We start from the raw sequence: 24622 nt of genomic DNA, 5'->3' as shown, positions 1-24622 counted from the left end.
AGCGTACTGTTCTCTCCATGCATGTGGTTTCATTAGAAACATAATCAACAACACCCACTAGTGGCCTAACATGAAAACGACAGCATTTTCAAAATGTTGCCATGCAAACGGAAAACTTTTCTGAAACAAAAACTCAAAAATGATTCATTTTCACTTGAAATGTTGTTGCGTAAACTGGGCCTTAATTCAGTCATCAAACTGCACTCGCACAGGTTTGCAAGTATTCTTGGACCTCCCGAGCCGATTCAGTCCGATTGTTTGTTGTGCACCAGGGTGCAAGTAGCAGCTATCACACTTCCACTCATGAAAAACACCAACCGAACAGTTTCAACCTGGACAAACGTAAGAAGTGTGAACACACTGGAGAAGGTATGAGTCTTGCAGTGGACAAGCAGCCTGTCCAGTGTGAATATAGGAAATCAGCTTCAGTCCTCGGAGACCTTAGTTTGGAAGAATGCATGTAAGATGTATGAATGTAGTTGATGTTCCACAAGGACGTGAAATTTTCTTCCAGACTGTCTCACCGAGAGAAACTGACAATGAGGTCAACACTGAATGAGACAAATTCAAGCAAGCGACTTTATTGAAAATGTTAATATAATAACATCCTCAGTGTAAGGCATCAATCATCAAGATATCACATATTTTGATCTTTATAAATGTGGCAAAGACATTACCATGCAAAGAGACCTATTATCAGTACTTTAACCGAGGTTTAAGGATTTAGGGTGACTTTATAATTGAATAGCTCCAACATTTCATTAAAGTCATCAAATTCTGTTCACTTTAATCCTGACCTCCCTTTAGCAGCTTCTTTTAGTGGATCTTTTTTTAATATGGGCAAAAGCTAAAAAAGAAAAGAATATAAAGTCCTTCATGATAGAACTCCTGCAGTAACTGAGCAAAGGTTAATCGTCTTGCAAGACACCAGAATAGGTAGAAGCCGTTTGGTGAGTTGAGCTTGGTGTGAAATACTTTGTGAGAAGCACGTAGAGATTCTTTGTCCTGTTGGTGTAAAGAAGATGGTGCGTCATGCTTTCTTCCATTAGACAGTAGATGGCGAGTGCATCTTTTACTGTGGTGCTGACTGAGAAATTGAAACAACTTCTTGGCTCATCAACATCAGGTTGACGTTTGCTGTCCTCAGTAAAAAATGTCTTGACAGCAGATGTTGGATCGATTATCAGGCTGTCGTCAAATTTGGTCAAAACGCCTTTATTGGCATCTGCGGTACAAAATATGAAACATGAATGCAATCAAATGAATGAAAAGAACACTGGAGAACAAGACCGTTTTGCGGTAGTAAATGTCCAGGAAGACACAGAGATCGTGCGTTGATTTGATGTAAATCTGTGCAAAGTGTGTTTAGTTGGAGTTGGTTGAACAGATTGAAGAGTGGAAGAAACTGTGAATCTGGTATTGTTGTATTAAAGTGAATGCGAAGGGTGTCCTGGGAGTGTATCGTCTCCATTGATGGCGATGGTTGCTCTCGATAGCTGAACAGAGCCAGGAACTTGAAGAGAACTTTCTCTTTCAATCTGGAGCTCCTGAGATCCTGTAGTGTCATCTGGAAAACGTATGATGGTGTATGTATGTAGTATGTATACAATGAATAGAAGGTGAATCGTTGTAAGATGCACGAGGAGACCACGATCCCAGTTAGACAATTAACAAGTTTGGTTCCCTTATTACTTAGTTGGTAGTTAGTGTTGTCCTCCATTCTGAATATTGGTAGTTTGTTTGATCTCCCATCTCACCCCGTCAATAGGTTGGAGGGATCTTTGTGCTGTCCAGCTCCTTCCATGGGAGCCTTCGCTCTTGATGTGTGAGTTGGTAAATATGACGAACAGTGTGAAGCTGTTTGGGAGTAAGTAGTTAAGGTTCAGCTTATAGATTAAGTCCATTTATATTTACGCTTTCACCCCTTCAGTTACAACAATCCTCTCAACCTCATCTGCACTTTAGCTACAAGTGTTAAATTGTGCATTTTTTAACCAGGAAAGTCTGGAGCTTTCCATAAGGAGAATACATTATCCTCAACCTGAAAGGTTTTCTGGTCTTTCACTGTATTTCTTCTTGAGCAACAGATCTATAAACAGAGCTCACGGTTTGTTTGCATATATTTGTATTTTATTTGATTGAACTCACGTGAATTCGATCTGGCCTCCTGAAAGCTTAAACAAGCCTGCGCTTCAATGATGAACCACCTCTCAGTACCGATTTTGGCTTTCTGGTTTGCTGCCAGCCGTCTGTGATTCTCAGGTGGTCTGCTTCTCTGACGTGTGAAGCCGTTCTACAAACGATGTGTGCTTTTAAGCTAAAAGGTAGAAACAACAAAGATACTGCAGAAAGATGCGTGGTGTCTGTCCATATGAATTATGCACTGACATTCGCATACATTTTCCCAATTGCTAAATAATTTTTTTACATATTTCCATTCAGGGTTTTTCTCTCATGCTTTATTCATTTACTCAGTAGCTGTTTTCTACTCAACTACAGATCCACTTGTGAGAGAGGGAGAAGGAGAGTACCTCACTAGGAGGGCAGATTAAAAAGGTTGTGGGAATGGACAAAAGGAGAAGGCCCCTTCATATTTTCCAAAGTATGTGAAAACATTGAAAATTGATGAGTTCCAGCTTTAAAATCGATTGGACCTACTATACAAGTTACTGTTAATCAAAAGAAAATTTTGCATCTCTTTAAATTCTCCCCGAAATTTCATCTATCCTAATAATAAGCAAGTTGCTGTATTATCATAATGTTGCTGTGAATTATTAGCTGAGCTGTGGGCACTCTGTGAGAGTGATTCACTCATATCACATATGGGAGAAGATGCTCTTCAACCAGGTCACTAGGACTTGTTTGAAAGAAACCAAACGAATGGCCAATTAAATTGAATGTAATTTCTAAAGGGGCAAATATAATGTTGGCATCTTGGAAAATTGTGTGTTTTTGAGCCTTTCTGTGGGTGTGGTGATCGTTTTCAGATTGCTGGCATCTGAATGGGAAACTTTTCTGAAACGTAAAATGAAAAACGATGCGGTTGTCAGTCGATGGTTGTTGTGTAAAATTGGTCTGAGTGTGTGTGACCCTCGCAGTCACGCACATACAGTAGCTATTGATGAATTTGCTTTAGGTTGGATATATTGTTATTAAATGAAAAGTCTTGTTTCCTCATCAAGTTCCTCTTTGCATGTTTTCCAACTTCAATACTTCTGATTTCGATGAATGACTCATCATTTGGTTATTAACTGGAGCCTCACTTCACTGTTAAATGGAAACGGAGTTCTTACAGGAACTTACTGCAGCAGCTATATCAAAAACTACATAATTTCATGTTATAATTAACACATTAAGTTCTCTGTTTGGTAGCACTCATTTAAAGTCTATGGAAACCTGAATGATATTTTTATAATTATTTTAAAAGTTTAAATGCACAGCTGTACAGGAATATAGTTTTGTTTTCCTCTGGTAAATGCATATAGATAAACCAGTTTTTTTAAATATCAGATTCTCTATTTAATAGTGTTGATGCAATTTTTTCGAATACCTCCAGGCATTTAATTGAAGTAGTTCCCTTTGTGTTTTAGTTCATCATTTCTGTGTTTTACATTTCTTTTCATCTGAACTTTTTTTTTTTAATCCTTGGATTTGTTTACCTCGTTTAAGCATCTTTGGGGTTTTGTTTTGTTGTTGTTATGAAATGAATCAAATAGTTTGAATAAGGTATAAATTATTTAATAAAATAAAGCTGAGTACTGAGCTTTGTCTTTGATTTTCCTTGTGAAATGTGCATGAAAAGAAATATTTGTAATGTTTAAGCTTAATGTGAATCATTATAACTCAATTAATCAGCCTCAAAACCATTTTTTGTGATGTTTTCCAAATTAATCTAATTAAGTCAGCAGATTTTGGCTTGCGTAGCCTTGTAATACAAGTTTCCACCACAAGGTGGTACATTGAGCAATATGAATTGTTAACAAAGCCATGGCTGTTACACATTATGTGTATTTTATGTGAGACAAATACATTTACACCCTTCAACAAGCAATTGGAACGAGTTCAGGAGCTTCGGACAGACTGGAGCTAAAGTGACTCATCACTGCCACCAAATGTACAACAGAGGAATCACTTAAATTTCACGTATTGTCCCTTTAATGAACCAAAGTGCCCTTATATATCTGCCTTGAGAAAAAGTAATGCAAGACAGAAGAAAGATGAATAACAAAGGAAATGAAACAACTAAAGGTATTGAATTACTGTCCACTGAATATCATCATTAATTCTTTTGCACTTTGATTCTTCTCCCAACATCTGCATCCTGCTCGTCCGGCACGGTAAAAAGCTCCGATCTGATTAGATTTTAAAAGCATGTAACGTTACACCTGAACGCCCCAGAATCACGACCTCGGTTTCGACCTCAGCGAACACACTATTGCATTTCCACCGGCTCAGCAGAACAGCCTCCACTGATCATTATGTAAAATCACAGACGGGAGAAAAACCGCAGTTTAGCACAATGTACAATCAGCTGGGGGAATATTGCAGTGCTGTGTATTTACTCATTGATTTCAGCACAAAGGATAAATGCAATTCAGTCCTCTGGTTTCAAAACACTTCCCTTATTCAAAAAGACAAATCAGTATCTTTACGTAGATTCATATATTAATTTCCCTTTTCCACCTCATTCTATTAAAACACAATATCTCAGTATATTGTTAATTGAAAGCGGAAATGAAATGAAGATGATCTTTATGAAACTAATTTCCATTTGAAGACTTGCCTTTTCAAAAGGACTCTTGTATGCATAATTTCAGCATTAAACACGTGGAGGAATTAAAATAAAAAATAAAAAATCACATATGCTCTCAGATAGCATAGCACAGTATTGGTTCTTTCAAAAACAGCAAAATGCCACACAAGCCCCAAAAGCTATTAACCGTGACTAAATACCAGGTTATTACATTTACATAGATGAAAAATTTACCCTTTGTGCTCATTTCAATTAGGTGATTGTATTTGGAGATACATATGTCAGCACTTTGATAATTAATTTAGACAAGGGCATGTGTTTTAATTGAATAAATTTGGTGAAAGCCGGTGATTATTATCAGTCTCATTATGAACAAAGTGCCTAGAGAATCGACTGATTAAACAATTTATACATTTTGAGCAGCTCAAAGCCAGTTTAATTACATTTTCATAATGTTGTAATTGTTATTTATACATTCATGCATAGTTCATAGTGGGAATGTGAATCCAAGCTGCACCTATTGGCGCCAAACGTTTAAAAGTTTCATGTCTCTCTTGTTTCCTCTTCTTTTTGGAGAAATGGCTGTAAATAAAAATCAATCATATTTCATGATTGATGCAGACAAAATTTTATAAATCTCTCACTGAATTTCAATAGAGTGTTGCCTATACACTGGAGTACCAATTTCCCACAATAAAATGTAATATTTGCCCTGGATATTATTCATTAGAACCATTAAGTGTATGTTGATACAACGTTACTATTATTGGTTTTGACGAAACAGGACTAAGTATATAAGTTAATAAATACAGTCACTTGCTCATAAGGAGTTAATGTAGTCATTAGAGTTTTATCAACGCTCACAAAGTGGTTTCATTATATAAATGTGACGAACATCAACCGTGATTGACACCGACATGCATAACTTGTCCCCTTTTATTAATTTGATAGAAATAATTTGGTTTAAAAAAGTATTTATGTGTTTATTTCTTGCATCCCGGGCAGGACTAAATAAAAAGATAATTTTATTATAATAAACTAGTCTAATATTTAGCCATAAAGCTAATTAGGAGGTAGAGATGAGGATTACTTTCCCAAATGAGACTGATACAAAATCTTCAGTGGCTGTTCAACTGACCTGATCCTTCTGTAAGCATATTTACATGAAACACAAGCAACAATTTATCTTTGCGTTGCATTAACCGCATTTAATCCCACATGTACATGCATACATTTGTTTCGTTACGTTTTCTTTTCATTGGCCTGAAACAACATGTAACAACCAGTAAAGTAATAATGGCCAGCAATGTAATAAGTTTGGACATTTCGAGTGTAATAAAGCCCATAACATAATAACTTGCCAATAATATAATGGCCAAAATTATTATTATTATTATTATTATTATTATTATTATTATTATTATTATTATTATTATGTTATTTATTGTTACAAGGCATTGACTTGTCGACTCAAATCAGGGGCTTCATGCAAACAATTTCATCTTGAGTGGGCCATGCCGGCAAAATAGTGCCATGATAACCTTTAAATTGAAACTTTAAAGTTTCTTTGCTGTGGTGCAGAGTGCATGAGACGTAAATGTCTATTTTTTCACAAAACCAAACCATTATTATGGAAAATGATTACAATCTCAACATCAAGGCAATTTTAATGAAACTTGCTGGTGCAAAATGCAGTTAAATGTCCAAAAAAGCTTCTCCTGAAGTTGCTCCATTATGCATGTTTTACAAACTCACCCTGACGGCATGGCATTGAGGCTAGTTTGATAGCAACGAGGTAGCTACCTTTCATGGCAGCATCACCGATATCTCAGCTCAGGTCTGTGTTGTGTCGTGTCCACTACTCTTAAAAGAATTTATTTAAATAAATCTATGTTTTCTACAACTTTTTTTTCCAATTTGCCTGGTGGTTTGTCAGACCAGATTGGAGCCTGTTGCCTGCTGGTTTTGGCTCACGGGTCTTATGTTTGACCCCCTTGATTTAAAGCGACAGTACTCGTTTTCTAAAGAGTAAATACCAAAACTTGATTCTCTCGTACGTTTCTAACTATAAATTAATATGATTGAATTCAAACACTTATGTAAAGCAAATCATTTTTTGATCAAAACAATGATAATGAATCAGTATGAAGTCAGATATATAAGCTCATAATGACAAAGCAAAATGGGAACTTGTGGCAAACTGAATTATTTGGACGCAGTAGAAAAAGAGAGTCAAGTCAAGTCAGCGTTATTTATACAGCACTTTAAAACAGTTGTGGCTGAGGCCAAAGTGCTTTCCAATAAAAGACTAAAATAAAGAAGTACAGTAAAGAGTAAAGAGTAAAAACAGTGAAATACAATAAACAAACAACAAATTGGCAACAATAAAACCAGGGACAGAGTCTCAAACATGGTTAAAAGCCAAGGAATAAAAGTGGGTTTTAAGATTAGTTTTAAAAGTGGACAGTGAGGGGGATTGTCTGACGGGCAGTGGTAGGTCATTCCACAACAGAGGGGTTGCAACAGAAAAGGCCCTGTCCCCTCTGAGCTTTCGTTTGGACCTCGGTACCTCCAGAAGAAGCTGATCAGCTGACCGGAGGCACCGAGCAGGGGTGTAGGGGTGGAGCAGCTCAGAGAGGTAGGGCGGGGCAAGACCATTCAGAGATTTAAAAACAAATAAAAGAATCTTAAAACGAATTCTAAAATGCACAGGCAGCCAGTGGAGAGACGCCAGAACGGGTGTTATGTGCTCCCTCTTACGTGCTCCAGTTAGAAGGCGACAGTTAGAAGAGACAGACATGTACAAAGAATAAAGTCTTTGACACAATTTCACTGTTAAATGGTGTAGTCTAAGCAGGAACATGAGTAACTAGAGTGGCTTGGAGAAGGTATGACTCTATGATTAATCTGTAAATCCTTGGTCAGCAAGGCGACCCAACAGGAACTTTAACAGGGCATCAGAAGTCCTCTTGGCAGAGCAGATAGACAGAAGTCACTCTTAATAAAAGGCCCACGACGGGCAGCTGGGAAGCTGCCAGACGGCGTTTACAGCACCGAGAGAAGGAGGAGAAACTCAAATTTACCTCTTTGGGCAGCACTCCAGGAACACCAGGCGCTGCTTATCGCCCGGCTAACACCGCTCTGAATGACGGTGCTTCTCAGTGACAGTAACACAGACACATTCAAAGGGAGGGCGAACGCAGCCAAATACAGAAAGAGTACCTCTTCCAGAGAACAGCAACCTGAGACCAAGGCCGGAGTTCACCTTCCAGGACGACAAAAAAAAAAATATCTGGATGGATTTCAGGATGAATCTCTGGCTGTCCTTGAGCAGTCCAACCAAAGCCTGATTTCATCCACTTGTGGAGAGCCCCGTGTACACGACAATGTTTCAGGTGAAAACACATGGTTTATGCGTTTTCATTTCAGAAAAGTTTCACATTTATACAGGGACATTTTGAAAATAATGTCCATTACATGGATAATGCAGAAACACTGAAAATGATGTAATTAGTATGTAGGGCCACTAGTGGGTGTTGTTTGTTTTTGTAATGAAACCACACACGCGCACATAGGACAAAACGTTAACAATGGCAAGTACATGGACATTCGTATCATATCTAATTGCACATTTGCAAAATAACTATTTATTACGGCCGTGGTTTGCACGCGCAGGAGCAGTGTTTCTGCCGTCTACATGAAGACGGAGTCCGAGCGTTTTCGAAAAGTTCCACCTTGTGAGCCATTCTCAAAAAGTTGCATTTTCAGTGCCTCCGAATAATGTTGTGGTGCAAACAGACACCCAGCTAAAACTTTCAGTTTAGTTGGGTGTCTTTGTAGTGTAAACTTGGCCAGAGACCAGCAATGCTTCTTTTTTTTTATTTCATGTCAAATGAAAGCAGTTACTGTACATCAAAGCAGTAAATACTGCAAAAGTGAAACTACAAATAAGCTTCTGAAAAGATGTAAGTAAAATCACATCAACATCGCACCAGAGTGCGCAAAACAACAAGACAACAACTTTGTACATATTGGCCTTATTCATGAGTGTATTTTCACTTCCAGGCCTTAATTCAATTTATTATGTATGTATTTCTATGTATCTTTACAGTGTAAACACACACATCTTGTTTTTAATGTCTGTGGTGACTTTTTCCCAAAGTGACTTTCATCTGAAGCAAACTCTCTGTATAAAAGCAGTACTCCAAGCCAACATTTTCACAAGAAAGGAGCGTCTGCATCCAAGACTCAAAGCCAACTGGGCAAAGACCATCCTGTGCTTATGAAAGTACTGTCAGAACACTTCTCCCAAACTTGGCCATTAAATCACAACCGCTAATAACTCTTAGAAAAAGGGAAAGCTTCCACCACTGATAAAAACCCGAGCCCGCAGCCGAAAGGCGTGCTTCCACTGACTGAGATCAAACACAGTGAAGGACGTGTTCGGTGGATTCTGTGAGTTCAGGTCTGAGTCACTTCAACAGATAACAACCGATTAAATTGTGGTGTAGTGATGAGTAGTTTCCTCCACAGTCCAACGTCGTGTGAATTACGTACATTAGTATCTCTGTGTAGGTACTAAGCCCTTGTTTACATGACACAGTTTGAAATGATAGTTTCATGAATGAAGTTTTGAAAATGATGTGCGTTTATACGTCAACAGCAAAAATGTTGAAGTTGTAGTAATTGTAGTTTTCATTCGTCATTGTTTAATAACTTTTTCTCATTGTCTAAGTTTTGTGAGCTTCACTCATACAAAACCTCTCTGTGCACTCCCACCTGAAAGAAGACTGAATATTTCCAGACTATTGGAGCTTGTCAAGCAACTGAAATATATTTTTCCGGGATTATGTTCTACTTCTGGGAAAAAAAGGTTTTTTTTAATGTATGTTTAGTTCAATCAATCAGGAAGGAACTATAATGTATTCTGCACTCAAGCAGAGCTTCAAAATGGTTCGAAAACATACTTTTCTACTCTGAACAGTATTCTTTGTACATTAATTGCAGGTTGTGGGAGTTGTGTCGTACACTCAGGGTCAGATTTTTTTGTTATCTCTGTTAGTTTATAATATGTTGCTTTTTCAGTGGCACATCTCAGCTCTCCAAAAGGTTTACAGTCAGTTTCCACTTTAATGATTCATCGTTTCCTTTTCAACCTTTGAGTTTCTGCAAAGACCTTCACCTCCTCAAACCTTGTTTTCTGACGCAAGCGAACAGATTTCTTCATTCTTCTGATGTCTTAAATGTTTCTCTACTGGAGGCATAAAGCAGCCGCTCTCCATGGTAAATCCTCTATTATGCTCTACTGTTTGTTTTTCAAGGACCTCACTTCATGGCATGTGAAATAACTCGACAATCTGCATTTAAAAAGTTTGTGTACATCATCCATAGGATGTTATGGTGAAGACTCAGTGAGGCTGTGCCGCATCAACTGTGCAGCGTGTGGAAGAAGCTAAAAACACCCAAGATCGCTCCAGGTCAGCCTCAAGCTCTTTAGATTATATTCCAAATTGTGCACTAGTTTTCATAACCTTCCTCCCCGGAGTTAGTTTTGGCTCTGAAAGCATTTTTGAGAAAGTTTTGTTTGTGAAGCAACTAAATCTTCAGCAATTTGTGATAGTTTTGTCCTCAGCAGGTTTGGCTGTGGCTCAGATTCTCCATCTCAAACTGCCCTTGTGTCGAAGTGTCTAAAGCTCATAACGTTTTGTTTTTCTGTGTGCCAGCACGTCACACGGCAGCCGCCTCCACCGAGGCCACAGCAGTGATAAACCCTCTGAAGTGCAATAAAGTAAGGACACGAATTATTTCCAATACAAAACATGCATCCAATATCACATAATATATACAAACATTCTCAAATAGAAGTTAGAGGACGTACATACTGAATAAATATACCATGCGCCACAAGAAAAAGAAACAGTTCTTTCATTGTTAATCAGGTTCAATAAAAAGATGCATTTTGGATTTGTTTTTTTAATGACTTCATTTAAATTAGACAAATATGGAGAGAGGTTGATTACAGTTCGTATACTTACATTCATTTAAAATCTTTCTTGATAAATCGTTGAATTACTGGACAGGTTACCAGTCCATCACAGGGACACTTCTGAAAGTGCACCAAGCCAGGTCTATAAAGACATAGATGATAAAGTTTGACTGGCCTAACCCAAACCCTAATACTAACCCTAACCAGAGAAAACACCTTGGGGATGAATTAAAGCAGAATGTCTAAACTCACAAATGGTAAAAAATAAAAATCCCATAAACACACTCCTAAACCTTGTGGAAAGCCTAAAAGAGTTGAAGCCGTAGCTGCAGAGTGTACCGACATCATATTAAATAGGACTTAGGTGAGTGAATACTTTTGGCAATATTGTGTAAATGCAGAGAAACAGAAACACTCAGACTTCGGGGCAATTTAGAGTCACTGAAAAACCTCAAATGACTGTTTGTTTCTTTGACTTTGAGAGGAGCTCCACACAGAAAACTCCTCCAATCCCAGAAGGAAACAGCATCTTCTTGCTTCAAGGCAAGACTGCAAACCACTACACCGCTGTGCGGCCCCCCTAATCGGTCATAATGCTGCTACAGTCTGCATAAAAGCTGCTCTAACAGCAGGAAAAGTCTGGATTTTTGGGGGGCAAAGTGACTCACACAGTTGAACATTTCAACTCCTTAGAAAGTTCAAATGAGGCACTCGCATTTTAATGCCAGGCTTAATGAGGTACAGAGTGTCTCTGTTTGGTGTATGTGTGGGGTGCAGTACATAATAACTCCATATCAATCTGTCTTTAATGATATTTTGAAGTTTTATTTTGTGAAGCCAATCTAAGTAATCTAGTTGTCACATTAGTGGCAATGAACTCATTCATGCTTTGATGAAACCACAATCTTCTCGATGGGTTTACATTAACAACTGGATTTATTTTCTCCCAGTGATGATTTATCAGTTAAATGTGTGACAAGGAGGCGGAGAAGAGACATCAGAGGGCTCAGCCAGCTGGACACATTCACAGACTAACCCCTTTTAGCCCCGCGGGCCTCAGGTGAGCGGCTTAACGTGAATTCCCAAGTAAAGCGCCTGCCAAGGTGGGCCCCCAATCAATTCTCCCATCACACCTCCTTAATCACATAATCCAGGTTTGATAAGTGCCGATTAGCTGCGAAAAGTCCCCTAACAGGCCACTCTGAATTCACACAGTAGGCAAGACATCTGTGTGCTGCAGGAATGTGAACGACGCAACGAGACGACGGCGCTATTCTACCTCTGGCTGGGCACAGATACCCTCAGAGACCGCGGGCCGAGAAATGAGGTGAAGCAGGAAGCGCACACACACACACACACACACACACACACACACACACACACACACACACACACACACACACACACACACACACACACACACACACACACACACACACACACACACACTGCCACGAGGGATCCCATTAAATCAGCACACATTCTGCACTTGGCCATTTTTCCCCACCGATCAGCAAATCCAACATGATCCCTCCAGTCACAGCCAGTCAAAGCGCTGCCACTCAACAGAAGAGAGCGTGGGCGGGGGGCTTCCCCCAGGGTCCTCCAGGGGGAAGGTGCAGGTGCCCTGCATGTGTGGCGGCTGCTCTGCTGCAGTCCAGCCAGACTGCGTGATCGCATTGCTGCAACATGGAGATGCTGTGACCTGCTGATGGACTCCAAAGTATTATTTCTTTATTCATTAAAAAACAAACATTTTAGGAACAGAATGAACAAAACAGGAATCTCACTGGTTCAAATCCCACTGTGGCTGATGAGCAAGGTCCTTAATGCCCCACCCAAACATGTGGCGCTCACGATCAGCTGTGGTTTGTAAGTGTGTGATTGCTGTGTGATCCAGTGCAGGACACACTCTGGCTTCCAGCCAGCTGGGATCCTCTCCAGCTCCACATGATGAATGGATAAGAAGAGTGGTTTAGTGCAGTGGCGAGACAGTGGAGGGCTACTACACGTGATGACCAGCATGATGGTTACAGTAAACTTCCACGGAAACCTGTTATGGCTGCGTGAGGACACGGGCTCTGACCAAAAAATCATCTTAAAAGCAATGTTTTTGCCGAGAAAGATCTTTTTTTTTTTAGAACAAATCTTCAAAATATTGAATATTGAAAATTGATTCAATGTAATTTTTTCAAAAATTATTTCTCTGGTAATTTGGGGCTGCACGGTGGCAGAGTGGTTTTCCCTCTCACGCCCATCAGAAAGGTCTGAGTTTGTGTGGGTTCCCTCCAGGTACTTCACTTTCCTCCTACAGTCCAAAAACATGCATGTGAGGATAATTGGTGATCATGACTGGCCCCGAGGTGTGACTGTGAGTGTTTGTCGTGTGATGGACTGCAGACCTGACACCTATAGTAAGCTGGGACCGACTCCAGCGCCCCGCCACCCTGTACAGGATACAGGGCTTTAGAAGTTGGATGAATAGACTGTTAATGTGATTTCTTTTCTTTTTTTTAATGTATATATTTGTTAAATTTGCAATTTGTATCAATGATTTAGTAGAAAGTAGTGAAGTGGAGTCTGACTATAATAGAAATATTGGTATTTCTAAAATCTGTCAGCCACAGCCTGAGATGGATGAAAGAATGGAGCTGACCTCCAGTCTCACTGTTTAACAAATTCTGCATCTGATTGAATTCCTCACACAGAATCCGGCAACACTTGTGTTGAGTCTACACATAATCAACAGCCATCCTCAAAACATCACTTTAAACGTTAAATGGATTTTGCAGTTTCATTAAGCCTCTGGACACATTTTGCAGTTTTTATGAAGTGGCTTCAGTTTTCTGCCACTTGTGAGAACGCTCGAGCACGCCTGCTTCCTTAGAATTTTCAAGAAGAAATAATAATGAAAAAAAGCAATAACTTGGAAGGATGAAATTCACTTTAATGAAACAAAAATGTTTTGCAGAGCTCAGTGTAAATTGCAAACGCCAAGCATCAAATTTGCTTGGTTGATAAAAGTGTAAAAGGTGCCATCACTGTATCTAAAGAACTACCATCTTTAACACAGTTTTAGTATAACGCATTAAGAAATCCAACATCCAACCAAAAATTGTTTTTCGATGTGAGAAAGAGTGTTTTTCTCAGGAGAGATGGTGATTTTGTTCAGTGGTTCATTTCCAATGTGTGACTAATGTGTTGCTTTGGTTGAATTTTAAAACAGGTACAATTAAAAAAAGAATAACTGTGAATCAGTCATCATGCATAAAATTCAAAAAAAAATTCCAAGGCTTTCAAAAGCAAATATAAAGCATGTATTAGATTTTTTTTTTTTTTTCAAATTGTTTTAAGCACACCCAAAATTGAAAAGGGATAAAAAAGTATTCATGTGTAGTAGAAATAAGAAATTGAGAAGCTTTTCAATGACACCCTTTTGTTTTTAGACGTACGTGTTTATTTTATATGTCGTAAGGACCACAAATAAATGCAAATGATAGATTTAGTGTTTCCTCCAGACTATGTCTCCAGCTCTCGCTCTACCGTTTCTAATGTCACTTGTTTATGTTTTCACACATGGAAACACAATTCATCAAATTCACACTAAATGGCAACAGTTGCTATTGAAGGTGCTCTGTGGGATTAGATACTGACCTCGTCTATTAACAGACTTCAAACAAGTTGTTTCAGGGAAACCACCTAAATTACCACCTTATAGTATGTGTATTTAGGAAAACCTCTACTACAACTAAAAAGCCACACTGTTCTGAGACGTCCAGGATGATTATATGCCAATCAGAAGCTCTAAACAGAAGTTGATAGATTAAAGAAAATAAGCATTTGGTTTATTTGGTTTTTCTACTGCTAGACAAGGACTCTAATATATCTAAATCACACGCAAGATATAAAAATGTCATTAATAGCAGCATATTATTATATTACAAAGAAATTATGTCAGAGTATCGTCGTGTTTTCCTGAGAGAAAACTGATATGAGCATTTGCTTAATTGTAAAATGATAGTTTGATATTAATGGACAGATAACATGAGTTCATTCTTCTTTTCGCTCCCTTTAATTCAGAAGTTTGGAAACTGTTGTTTATATTGAATTGTTTTTGTTTTGGATCTTCTCGTTGTGAAGTGAGTAATAACACAATATGGACCCACAGCTGGAACGCGACTCAATAATCTGGAGGAAAAAATAAAAAAGTTTTTTTAATCGATATCTCACATTTGAGGTCAAAGATGGATTCAACATGTTCCACCTCCTGTGTAACAGACAGCGGGAACATGAAAAATACATCATGTCTTCAGCCCGATGTGACCCACTTAAAAGAATCCGAATGCATTTTTAAACTCTTGCGTTTGTCTCCGGATCTCCTCCGTCGAGTCCTTTCCTAACAGAGCGACTCGAGCAGCAGCACAGACACACTGTTATTGTACCGAGTCCCTTTCCCGTGAGAAACTGCTCATAAACTAAAGACATTACAAGGACAAAAACCTGATCTGCAGCTTCCCAGCATCACGATTTCAACCTTTTTACCTGGAAGACAGCGAGGGAGATGCAGCCGGCGTCCGGACAGTACGTGTGTCAAGATTTACGAGCAGACAAGCTGCTCCCTAAATTTATTATTTAACAGAAAGGTTACGGTCGCAGCTTCAAAGACGCCGCTGCATGAGCCGTAAGAGGCGTGGGATTGACTTCAAAACTCTGCAAAAGGTCTTCCGAGTCCCGAGGATGCAATCTAAAGAAACCAGTGAGAAAGTCAAAAGACTCCTGCGCTGACCAGTGGGGCAGCTGCCGGCGGAGCGAGAAGTGATTGAAACCTCTGGACAGACGCTGTAACAAAGGACGAGTTCGAAACTCTGAGGCTTTTTGTTACACTGGAGTTTAAGAAGAGACGGAGACAAGTTCTTCAAACTGTTCTTTTTAGTTGTGGCTGAGAAAAACACCCAGAACACGAGTTCATTGCAAATACAAAGAGTCACTTATTAAGTGAAAACAAACATTTATGCTGAGCAAACGAACCGCTCAGTCCTTAAAAATGAGACGAGGACAGAGGGAAATGAGGAAAAATGAAACATCTGGGTGACAGAAGAAGAAAGGAGGAGGAGTTGGTGTGTGGCGAGCTCAGAACTCTGTCATCTTCTTGTGCGTGTCGGCCTTCCTGTTCTCTCTCTGGATGGACAGCTCCTGAGCTTTCTGCTGCTCCAGCAGCCGCCGGGCCGCCGACAGCTTCTCCTCCAGCTGCTTCACTCTGGACGCGTCCCTTTTAGGGGGTTTTTTCACACACAGACAAGACAAATCAGGAAGTGGCGAGGCGAGGCGAGGCGAGGCGCTCTCCGCGGCTCTTTTCCACCTCCAAATCTTCGCACCTTGTTTACATTTTCACACAACTCCCACGGCCCCTCTTTATTTGTGCATTCTAATTAATTACCGCTTTCGCTGACAGGAACATCACAGCAACGACTGTTCGGCCCTCACAATAATTATACTTGTGCATCTTGGTGCAAGTTATGCAAGTTATGCAAGGGTTTGCAGCTTTCGCAGCGGAGGCGGAAGCAGCAGCTGCTGCTGCTGAGGGGAAAATGGAGCCGAGGCTCATTTGCAATTAACTGATTATTAAACGGGCGGCTTAATGTGAGCCGAGCTCGCAGCATTCACAGCGGCGACAACAGATGAAGATCACAGCAGGAAGTCGGCACTCACCTGCCCGTCTGCCTGCTGAGTGTCTCGTTCAGCTTCTGGATCTCCCTCTCGGTCTGGGACACTCGCTCGGCGGCCTGGAACAGCCGCACGTTCAGACTCCTCTTGGTGCTCTTCCCTCCCCGGTACGCCTCCACCCCGGAGACAGACGCCGGTGCACCGGCGGCAGCGGCTCCGCCGCCGCTCTCTCCTCCCAGCTTGTTGTTGAGGAAGTCGAAGACGGTTTGTCTCCCTCCGGTGGCCGCACGGGGCTTCCTCCGTCGCTTCCGACGGCCCGTCTCCTTGCCGTCTTTGGCGGCCGTGCGCCTGCTGCGTCTCTGGGTGAGCTCGGCGCACTCGTCCAGAGACTTTCCTTTGGGGAGGACCACCGCCATGACCGGCTCCACTCGGCCCTCCTGCAACTTCCCCAAGCCTGAGACGACAGGAGAGGCGCAGGAACAAGGAAACAAACACCTTCACAACATGGTTATGTTCAAACAAAACAGCAGCCGCCCTAAAGTTAAATAGATGCAATAATATTTGTGTTTTTTATTCTGTGATTTGAGTCAAATTGAGCAGTTTGTGTAGAAACAAGAAAATGAGGACTTCTTTTACCAATTTCCTCTCATTTTTGACAGAAAATATTCATTAAAAATCGAACAAGTGGATTATAAATAATGAATTATACAATTATTTCCTCAATAGAAATCAACAAAGACAAATGATATTCTAATATGAAGTTCAATTATAATGAACAATCATACGTAGGCAGGTATAATAGCTGCAGGCTCATATTTGGTTTAAGGACAATCAAATCTAAAAATAAAAATGGAAATAATTAATAAATAAATAAATGATGATGGTGATGATGATGATGTTCTGATAATGCTTTTCATCGCTCAAGGCTTGTAGGTCTAATCACAATAAAATATGATTTTCATGATAAAGTTATGAAGAAGTCATAATTTGCTCCCTGATGTCAGAGTTTGTGTGCAATGTGTGAAGATCAGTGGCAGCTCTGCATTAGTCGGTTTGAAAAATAGATTTACTTCTCTACAGAAGAAATAATTGAGGAGAAGAGGAAACACATGAACCAGAGGAAAATTCCCAGAAACTCTGATTTGACTCATCCTCGTCACTGCTGCACGACGATGTGGTGCACATGAAGCTGTAACTCATTTCAATGAAGCACTTCCACACAATATGGAGATGATCTGCACTTAAACCCTGATCCCACTGAACACGTTCAGATGTGTTTCCACTTCAAGCATCATCAGAGCTGCTTCAGCAACAAAACGGAGAATTAATAAATATCAACTCAATGGTTTTACTGTTGTAGGTGATCATTTGGTTTAAATACAGCGGGAGTAAGTCGCCGTATTATCCGTTATTTATCAGTTTTTTTTATTAAGTAACAATTCACAAAAAGTTTGGAGGCGGTGTTAAATGTAATGAAAGCAATGAAGACTATTTGTTGAAATAATAAAGGACGTTACATAATGGCAAACATTTTGAGATGCGTAGCTGCCATCCTTTTCACATTTATCTGAGATTATATGTTGTTTATGTTCTATAGGAACAGTTTTTAAAGCCCCATTTACACCACAATGTTTCAAGTGAAAACGCATTATCTTTGTGTTTAAAGCATCGTCCGTAAACGGATCTTTAGTGTCTCCACTTTTTTTGTAGAGCTCCGGTATGAGTTGTGTTTACTATTTCGTCTACTTTTTGTTTGTTATTTGACTGAAGATCAAATAGATTTTTAAAAAAGGTCAGACAGGGGCAAGCGGCTTAGTTTGCTGACTTTAGTACAAATACTTTCTGCAATAAGCTGAGATATGAATTCAATGTTCAAATACTGGCCGGCCCTTCCTGTGGGGAGTTTGCATGTTCTCCCCATGTGTGCATGGGAGGAGGGAGGGAGGGAGGGAGGGAGGGAGGGAGGGAGGGAGGGAGGGATGGATGGATGGAATATCATGTCCCCAAGGAGGATTAACAAACTATGATTTAACTTCACTCACATAAAATATTAAAGACTGTACTTTTCACCTTTTTGCTCACATTTTTCCATCCAACTCTGCGCTTCTTTTTAGTGTCTTTTTTTCAATCATGTTTTGGCACTCACCTTTCCCATATTCATAGCCCATCTTGAGCATGAGCTTGGATCCGATCCCTCTGGTGTGCGCCTCCCAGCCGCCGAAGCTCGTGCAGTTGAATGTTGCTTCAGCCGCTCCAGCAGAGTCCATCACTGTTGGGTAACAAGGACAACTGAAATTAGACACGGACTGTTGGATTGTAAAAAGTGGAACATACTTTTTCTAAACTTAGTGTAACGACAATGATTCACCTGTGCCTTCATCTCCCTGTCACCTTTGACCTCTACGTATACAACCTGTGTCTAATCACCACCGTCAAGTATCTAAATACTGCCACAAATAATATCTCGAACTAAACAACCTGCCAACAATATGTATTAATAGCTCGTTCACTTTGCTCTTCTTTGTGTATTTGTACAGTTCCTGACAAACCTTTAGCGTATCCGAGAGTGTCTCCATCCGCAGTGTCGTCCAGGTCGGAGTCGGAGGACATGGGGTCGTCCTCCCTCATTGGCGGGATGATGGCGTCGGCTTCGACCACGGCGTCTTTCAGCAGCACCGAGTCAAATTTCACCGTGTAGAAACCGCTGTCGATTTCTACGAAGAGAGAAAAGTCAAGCGAAGGCGGGAACCGAGAGCTCTCCTCTGCTTGTTTCACCACACTGTGTGATTACGTTTAGAGGACTTCTGCAGAGCGCATCCTTCCTAACCTGCTCCCGGGGACAGAATGTACCTGTGATCCTGGCTGGATACCAGATGCCGTCCTCATGGCGGACCAAGCAGGACGAGCCGTCTTCTAATTTACTGAGGTCACACTCTTCGAACTCTCTGAGCTCCGACACATGCACCACTTCACCGTGAGAAAACCTTTTTAATGAGAGAAAAAAAAAAAAAAAAAAAGCTCTGAAACTCTCTGAACTGAGATCCAAAGACTCAACTTGAGTTTCTGCTGAAGAAACATTCCCATAGGTTTAGTTTTGTTGAGGTTGGAAATCAAGTCTAAGAAAAGTAGGAAGACTGTGTTAAATGTAAATGAAGAGACACAAGAGAGAGACGCCTTTACACTTTTCTCTCAGGTGTAACGATTTGCAGAGGTTCACTCATCGGTAGTTAATTAGATAAATAGATTGTTAAAACAACAGCGAGCAGCATCTTGAATTCATTAGGCTAACATGGGGGTGTCAAGCGTGATGGGTTTTTTTGCTTTAAAAAGGTTGAGCGTTTACACAGCAATGTTTTGAGAACAACATCCGTTAAACACAGAAATGGCGGAAATGCAATGCCAGGCCTCACTAGTAGGTGGTGTTGGTTGTTTTGAAATAAAACCACACACATACACGCAGAGAACAATACACTACAAAGCTACCGAGTCCGAGGAGAATATGAACGGGGACTCATGACACTCTGGAGGCCGCCATTGTGGTTGTTGTCCATCTACTGCTCATGTGCAGAAGAACTATTCACTACAGACATGGTGAGTTTGCACAACAGCAGCGTTTCTGTCATTTCCATGGAGATGGAGCAGAAGCGTTTTCCAAAAGTTGCTTTCTCTCCGTTTAGACAGAGATGAAATTGGAGCATTTTCGAAAAGTTCCACCTTGGGAGCCATTAGTTAAACACCACTCGTATCTCTTATTTGTGGAAACTTGAGAATGAAAGAGTTTGCATCAGTGATAATTTACCTGCAGTTGTCCAGAAAGCGACACTTATCCTCCAGGTAGAACGGACACGGCTTCATAGACTTTTGTGTGGGGTAGATGTAGAGCACCCTCACTTGTGCCTCGTCTCCGTCTGGAGGTTCTGCTCCCACCACCATGGCGTTGTGATACTCCAGCGTCCCCCATGTTGTCCGGTAAGGCGCTCTTACTTTAGTCCCACCAAGTATGTCTTCTTCATCATCGTCATCCTCCTCCTCCTCTTCGCCTTCTTCACCGTACACCGTCCCACTCTCCCCCTCCTTGTCCCTGGTGTCCGAGCTGCTGGCTGAACACTCCCCCAGTTCAGAGTAAAAAGCAGCGAACTCTGTGTTCAGACCTCCGTTCGAATGGCCGGCTGCCTCTGTGGCGTTGCTCTGCGCTCCATTGCTGTGCTCCTCCAGTCGGGCCAGCAGTTGGCTCTTTTTGACCGAGATCAGGCTGGCCTCGGTGAGCTCGATCAGCTGGCAGAGGTCCTCTTTCAGCTTGAGCAGGTCGGACTGCTGGGTGGGGTCCAGGCTGGCCGAGAGCGCCGTCTCCACCTGCTGCAACTGGGCACTGTACGTGGCGATGGCTGCCTCCAGAGTTCCTTCATCCATACTGACTGAAGGCACGGCTGCAGGTGGACAGCACTAATCACCTGGGAAATAACAGGAGAGTATGGAGGACTTAAAAGTGGATTACATGTAACAGTCATAATGATCCTCCAAGTTTCAGTCCAGGAAACCAACACACTCCTTAGACACTCTTTGATGCGTTAATTCATAATAGCCTGGACTATTTTCTCTGTCTCACTGCTGCAGCTTTGGATTGCTGGGAGACCTCACTTTAACGAATGCTGAACGCAAACTTAAAAGCTCTGTAGTTTTCTGAGCCTATGAGCCCGACACGAAGTTGATCATTGTTGTTCTCTAACCTGATTCTTCTCTTTTCACTACACATTAACACTATTGACTCAAGGAATGAGCGCAACCCTTTTGAGTTGGGTTCTACTGGGATTTTTTTCTGAGTAAGGGGAGAGTTTCTCCTGCTCACAGCCATCATCTAGTGTTACTTATGTGATATTTCTTGTGACTTAACATGGCTATGAGTAATTAAGCTGCAGAGATGAAATCAGATTGAATTGAAGCAATGTGATCAACTTGTGAACTTTTGTCTTTTCAGGGGTTCAGGCAGCACGGCGGTGTAGTGAGGTCATGGGTTTGAACCCAGGCAGGGCTCTTCGGTGTGGAGTTTGCATGTTATCGGTGAAAATGCATTTGGTAAATGGACTTCATTTGAATGGAAATGTGCTTTACACTGTTAAACACATTCACCCATTCACACACTAATGTGAGAAAAAAAAAAAACCAATATGGTGACACGAAAACTGACTGCAGAAGTGAGTCTGTCTCACTGTCTTTGGCCTGTGATGGACTCAGTGCTCCATCCTGGTCTTAGCTGGAGTCCAAACCCTGCAACACTAAATTAGACAAAGCAATGTGAATAATGTTTGTTTATCGTTTTCAGAGATGCACTTAGTTGTAGACTAGTATTGTGTGTAAAAACAATTGTCATATTTGCTGTTTCCAGCAGTGTAATTACAATATTATTGTTACAGTTACTGTCAAAGGCAGAAGTAAATCCAGAGCCTTTGAATAAATAATGTACACATGGAGAAAGAAAGGGATTTTGTCTATTTAAATTATTGAAGCAGTCTGCCACAAAGTAGAAGTGTTAATAATATAGGAGAGACAGGGAGACATGTAAGAGTAAAAGAAGTGTAAGATGTAGTGAAGAAATACCTAAATATCAGATCAGATGGAACGTTTAGGAAATACCACAGTGGCAAGTTATATTTAGGACATTGCAAGAACTGCTTCTAGTGTTGATTACATTTTATAAAGATCTGTAAAAGCTTCTATTTATGGTTTATATCCCTCTTACACATGCTAACCGAGCTAGCCATTTTAGCCTTCTTTGAGCTAACTTTTACCAAAAAAGAATCGCGTTACCTTCGTGACGAGGCTGTCTGTCGCACATCAACGTCCCATCCCTAAGAACTGTCCTGTTAAGTAACATAAGTCATTAAAACAGATAAATAAAGACACAGAAGTGGTGAATCAGTCACTCGCACATCAAGTGTTACAGATTACTTCGTTTCCCTGTCAACTGGTGACCGACTTCCTTTAGTGTCCGTAGTTGCAGATGTTATAAGAGACTCACAAACGGTAGTACAATCTGAAATGTTATTGTAAATGTACTTGAAAGGTGTTCACCAGGGCAGAACCGTCTTTTGGGTTTTTCATTTTTTTATTTTTTACATTTGCTGTCACCAACAGTAAAAACAGACTCTAAAGGAAATCGGTCACCACTTAACAGGGAAACCAGTAAATTAGGCACACCAGTTCACAAGCAAGTCAACCGGAAATCATTGAAAGGCTGACTTCCTGTTTTATTTCAAAATAAAAACTGTGTCAGTGGTATTAGCCAGAGACATATATTATATTATAATATCTATGGGAATAACCATGGTATTAACAGATAAATCGGTTGATTCAAAATGTTAAATAATCCATAAGCATAACAGTGTAAATATAAAAGTACAGGTTTACTTGTAATTTTATCAAATCACTAATCATTCATAAATTCCAGTTTTCATACAATGTTTTTTTAATACCTATTTACATAAAAAAAAACTGCAACAGTAGAATGGAATAGAATAGAAAAGAATAGAATAGAATTGTGCAGGCCTTCTGTTAAACTATGGATTTTACTTCTTTTATTACCTTCATCTTAATAGACCTTTTACTTTATTTATGTCTTTTTTTAATCACTTTGTTTCAATGTTTTCATAATCTTAATTGCTTCAAATTGTTATAACATTGTTCCTTGATTTCCTTGTAAAACACTGTGAGTTGCCTTGTGTCTAAATGATACTAGATAGAACTATAAAAACTGAAAGTTTTGTTATTTTCAAAATTTTGACTTTATTATTCATGGAAACATTTTTAAAAGAATCTCACTTTTTGATTTAATATTGTCACAATAGGACCTCGTGCTGTTTGCTTTTATTCTCAAACTCTCCAAACCGGAAATCATGGCTACGTATAATACGCGCGTCCGTGACATAGACGTCACCAAGTAACTTCTTCAATGTGTGAATGTGTATCTTTGGGCTAACATTTGCCTCGTTTTAGGTTAAAATTCCCACAATGTGCTGTTTTTATCACCTCGGGTTCAGTTAATTCTACTTATGTGAAGGTAAGAAAGCAAATTCCGTGACGTTTGTCTCGCAGCTTGATGTTTTCATCTCCATGTGAGCGATGAATGAACCACTGGAGTCATTATCTGGAAGAAACGCAACAATATTTAAAAGGAAAATGGTTTAGTTGTATATGTCTATCGACTGTGCATTCATATTATGTAGGCCTGTAGTTGGATTTGAGAATTTGACCAATCAGATGGAGAAGAGCCGCTGCGTTAAACTGAGTTAATGTTGGATCAATTTCACCTCTTTATTTCAATATCCTTTCATATCTGGTGGTTACAAGCCATAAATAAAACAAACATTTGTGGTGAAGTTGCATCTGGTTGGAATAGTTTCCAGAAACTTAAATGTTTCTTTAACCACATGTCTTAAAGTGATTACATGTTATATGAATATTGTGCAGCCCTCATAAAAACATCAACAGTTATTTAAACAAGCCTTGTATGTTTGAAGATTGTATTTTATGTTATTTTTAATATACTTTAATTTCATTTAAATGTTTATTGCCACAATCGAATAGTCAGCTTTCACAAGTTGTAAATATTAGCAGACTTCTTTTGTAATATAAACATTTAGATTGCTTCTGTTTGTACAAATCCATTTCCCCCCAAAATGTGTAAAATGAAATGCAAGATGCAATTATTTGCAAGCTCCATGAAGTCAACATGTCAGATGTAGTTTATTCCATAGTTTTGTCATTTCATTTCATGACAAACTATTAGTTCATTATTGTAATAAGTGGCTGCAACACAGCCCAAAACAGCTTGAGCATGGCCTTGTTTACTATTGTGTGGCTTCCTCTCTGGTTCTAATTGCCTATGAGTGTCTTGGAAATGATGGAACTAATTGTTTTAGGTGGGAATGTTGTTCGTTCTGGTCTAATTTAAGATTGTAGCTGTACAACAGCCCTGAGTTTTCTTTACAGTTTTTAATTTTGTGTATCTAACAAGAAAATTGAGAGCTCAATCTCAGTGGTCCAATATCTGCATTGTGCTTTCCCAAAATATACTTGTACACGTTGAAGAGTTGTGTATGAGTTAATGAGATGTGCGTGTACACAGGAGACCTGTGAATGTCTCTGTCTGAGTCTCTCATCCAGCTGTGGTTTTACAAGTAGATATTTCTCATCTGCTCTGATACGATCGGCTATAATCCGGT

General features: G+C 40.0%; 1 protein-coding gene across 2 annotated transcripts; it reads right to left on the bottom strand.

Moving 5' to 3' along the window:
• Positions 1–15646: 15646 nt before the first annotated feature.
• Positions 15647–22626, bottom strand: zgpat (zinc finger, CCCH-type with G patch domain). 2 transcript variants are annotated; one of them, XM_080469180.1, is made up of 8 exons: positions 22209–22370; positions 21611–21676; positions 20203–20854; positions 19254–19387; positions 18953–19117; positions 18550–18672; positions 16449–16857; positions 15656–16008 (listed from the first exon to the last, which is right to left on the bottom strand). In XM_080469180.1, exons 3-8 carry the CDS (start codon positions 20811–20813, stop codon positions 15870–15872), a joined length of 1581 nt encoding a protein of 526 aa, XP_080325306.1. In that variant the 5' UTR covers positions 20814–20854; positions 21611–21676; positions 22209–22370; the 3' UTR covers positions 15656–15869. The 2 variants fall into 2 exon arrangements, with proteins under 2 accessions (XP_080325305.1, XP_080325306.1); XM_080469179.1 differs by lacking the exon at positions 21611–21676 and having other exon boundaries at positions 15647–16008; positions 22209–22626.
• Positions 22627–24622: the final 1996 nt, after the last annotated feature.

The sequence above is a fragment of the Lipophrys pholis genome (assembly GCF_963383615.2).
Source record: "Lipophrys pholis genome assembly, chromosome: 8".
In the NCBI taxonomy this organism is placed as follows: Eukaryota; Metazoa; Chordata; class Actinopteri; order Blenniiformes; family Blenniidae; genus Lipophrys; species Lipophrys pholis.
The sequence above is the reverse complement of the archived record's forward strand: the minus strand, read 5'-3'. Positions and strand labels throughout refer to the sequence as shown.

Coding starts and splice junctions, on each gene's coding strand:
- zgpat (XM_080469179.1), bottom strand. CDS start 20,813: ATGGATGAAGGAACTCTGGAGGCAGCCATCGCCACGTACAGTGCCCAG. Junction 18,673..18,952: donor CACTCTCGGATACGCTAAAG/GTTTGTCAGGAA, acceptor GTTACCCAACAG/TGATGGACTCTGCTGGAGCG. Junction 16,009..16,448: donor CTCAGCAGGCAGACGGGCAG/GTGAGTGCCGAC, acceptor ACCCCCTAAAAG/GGACGCGTCCAGAGTGAAGC.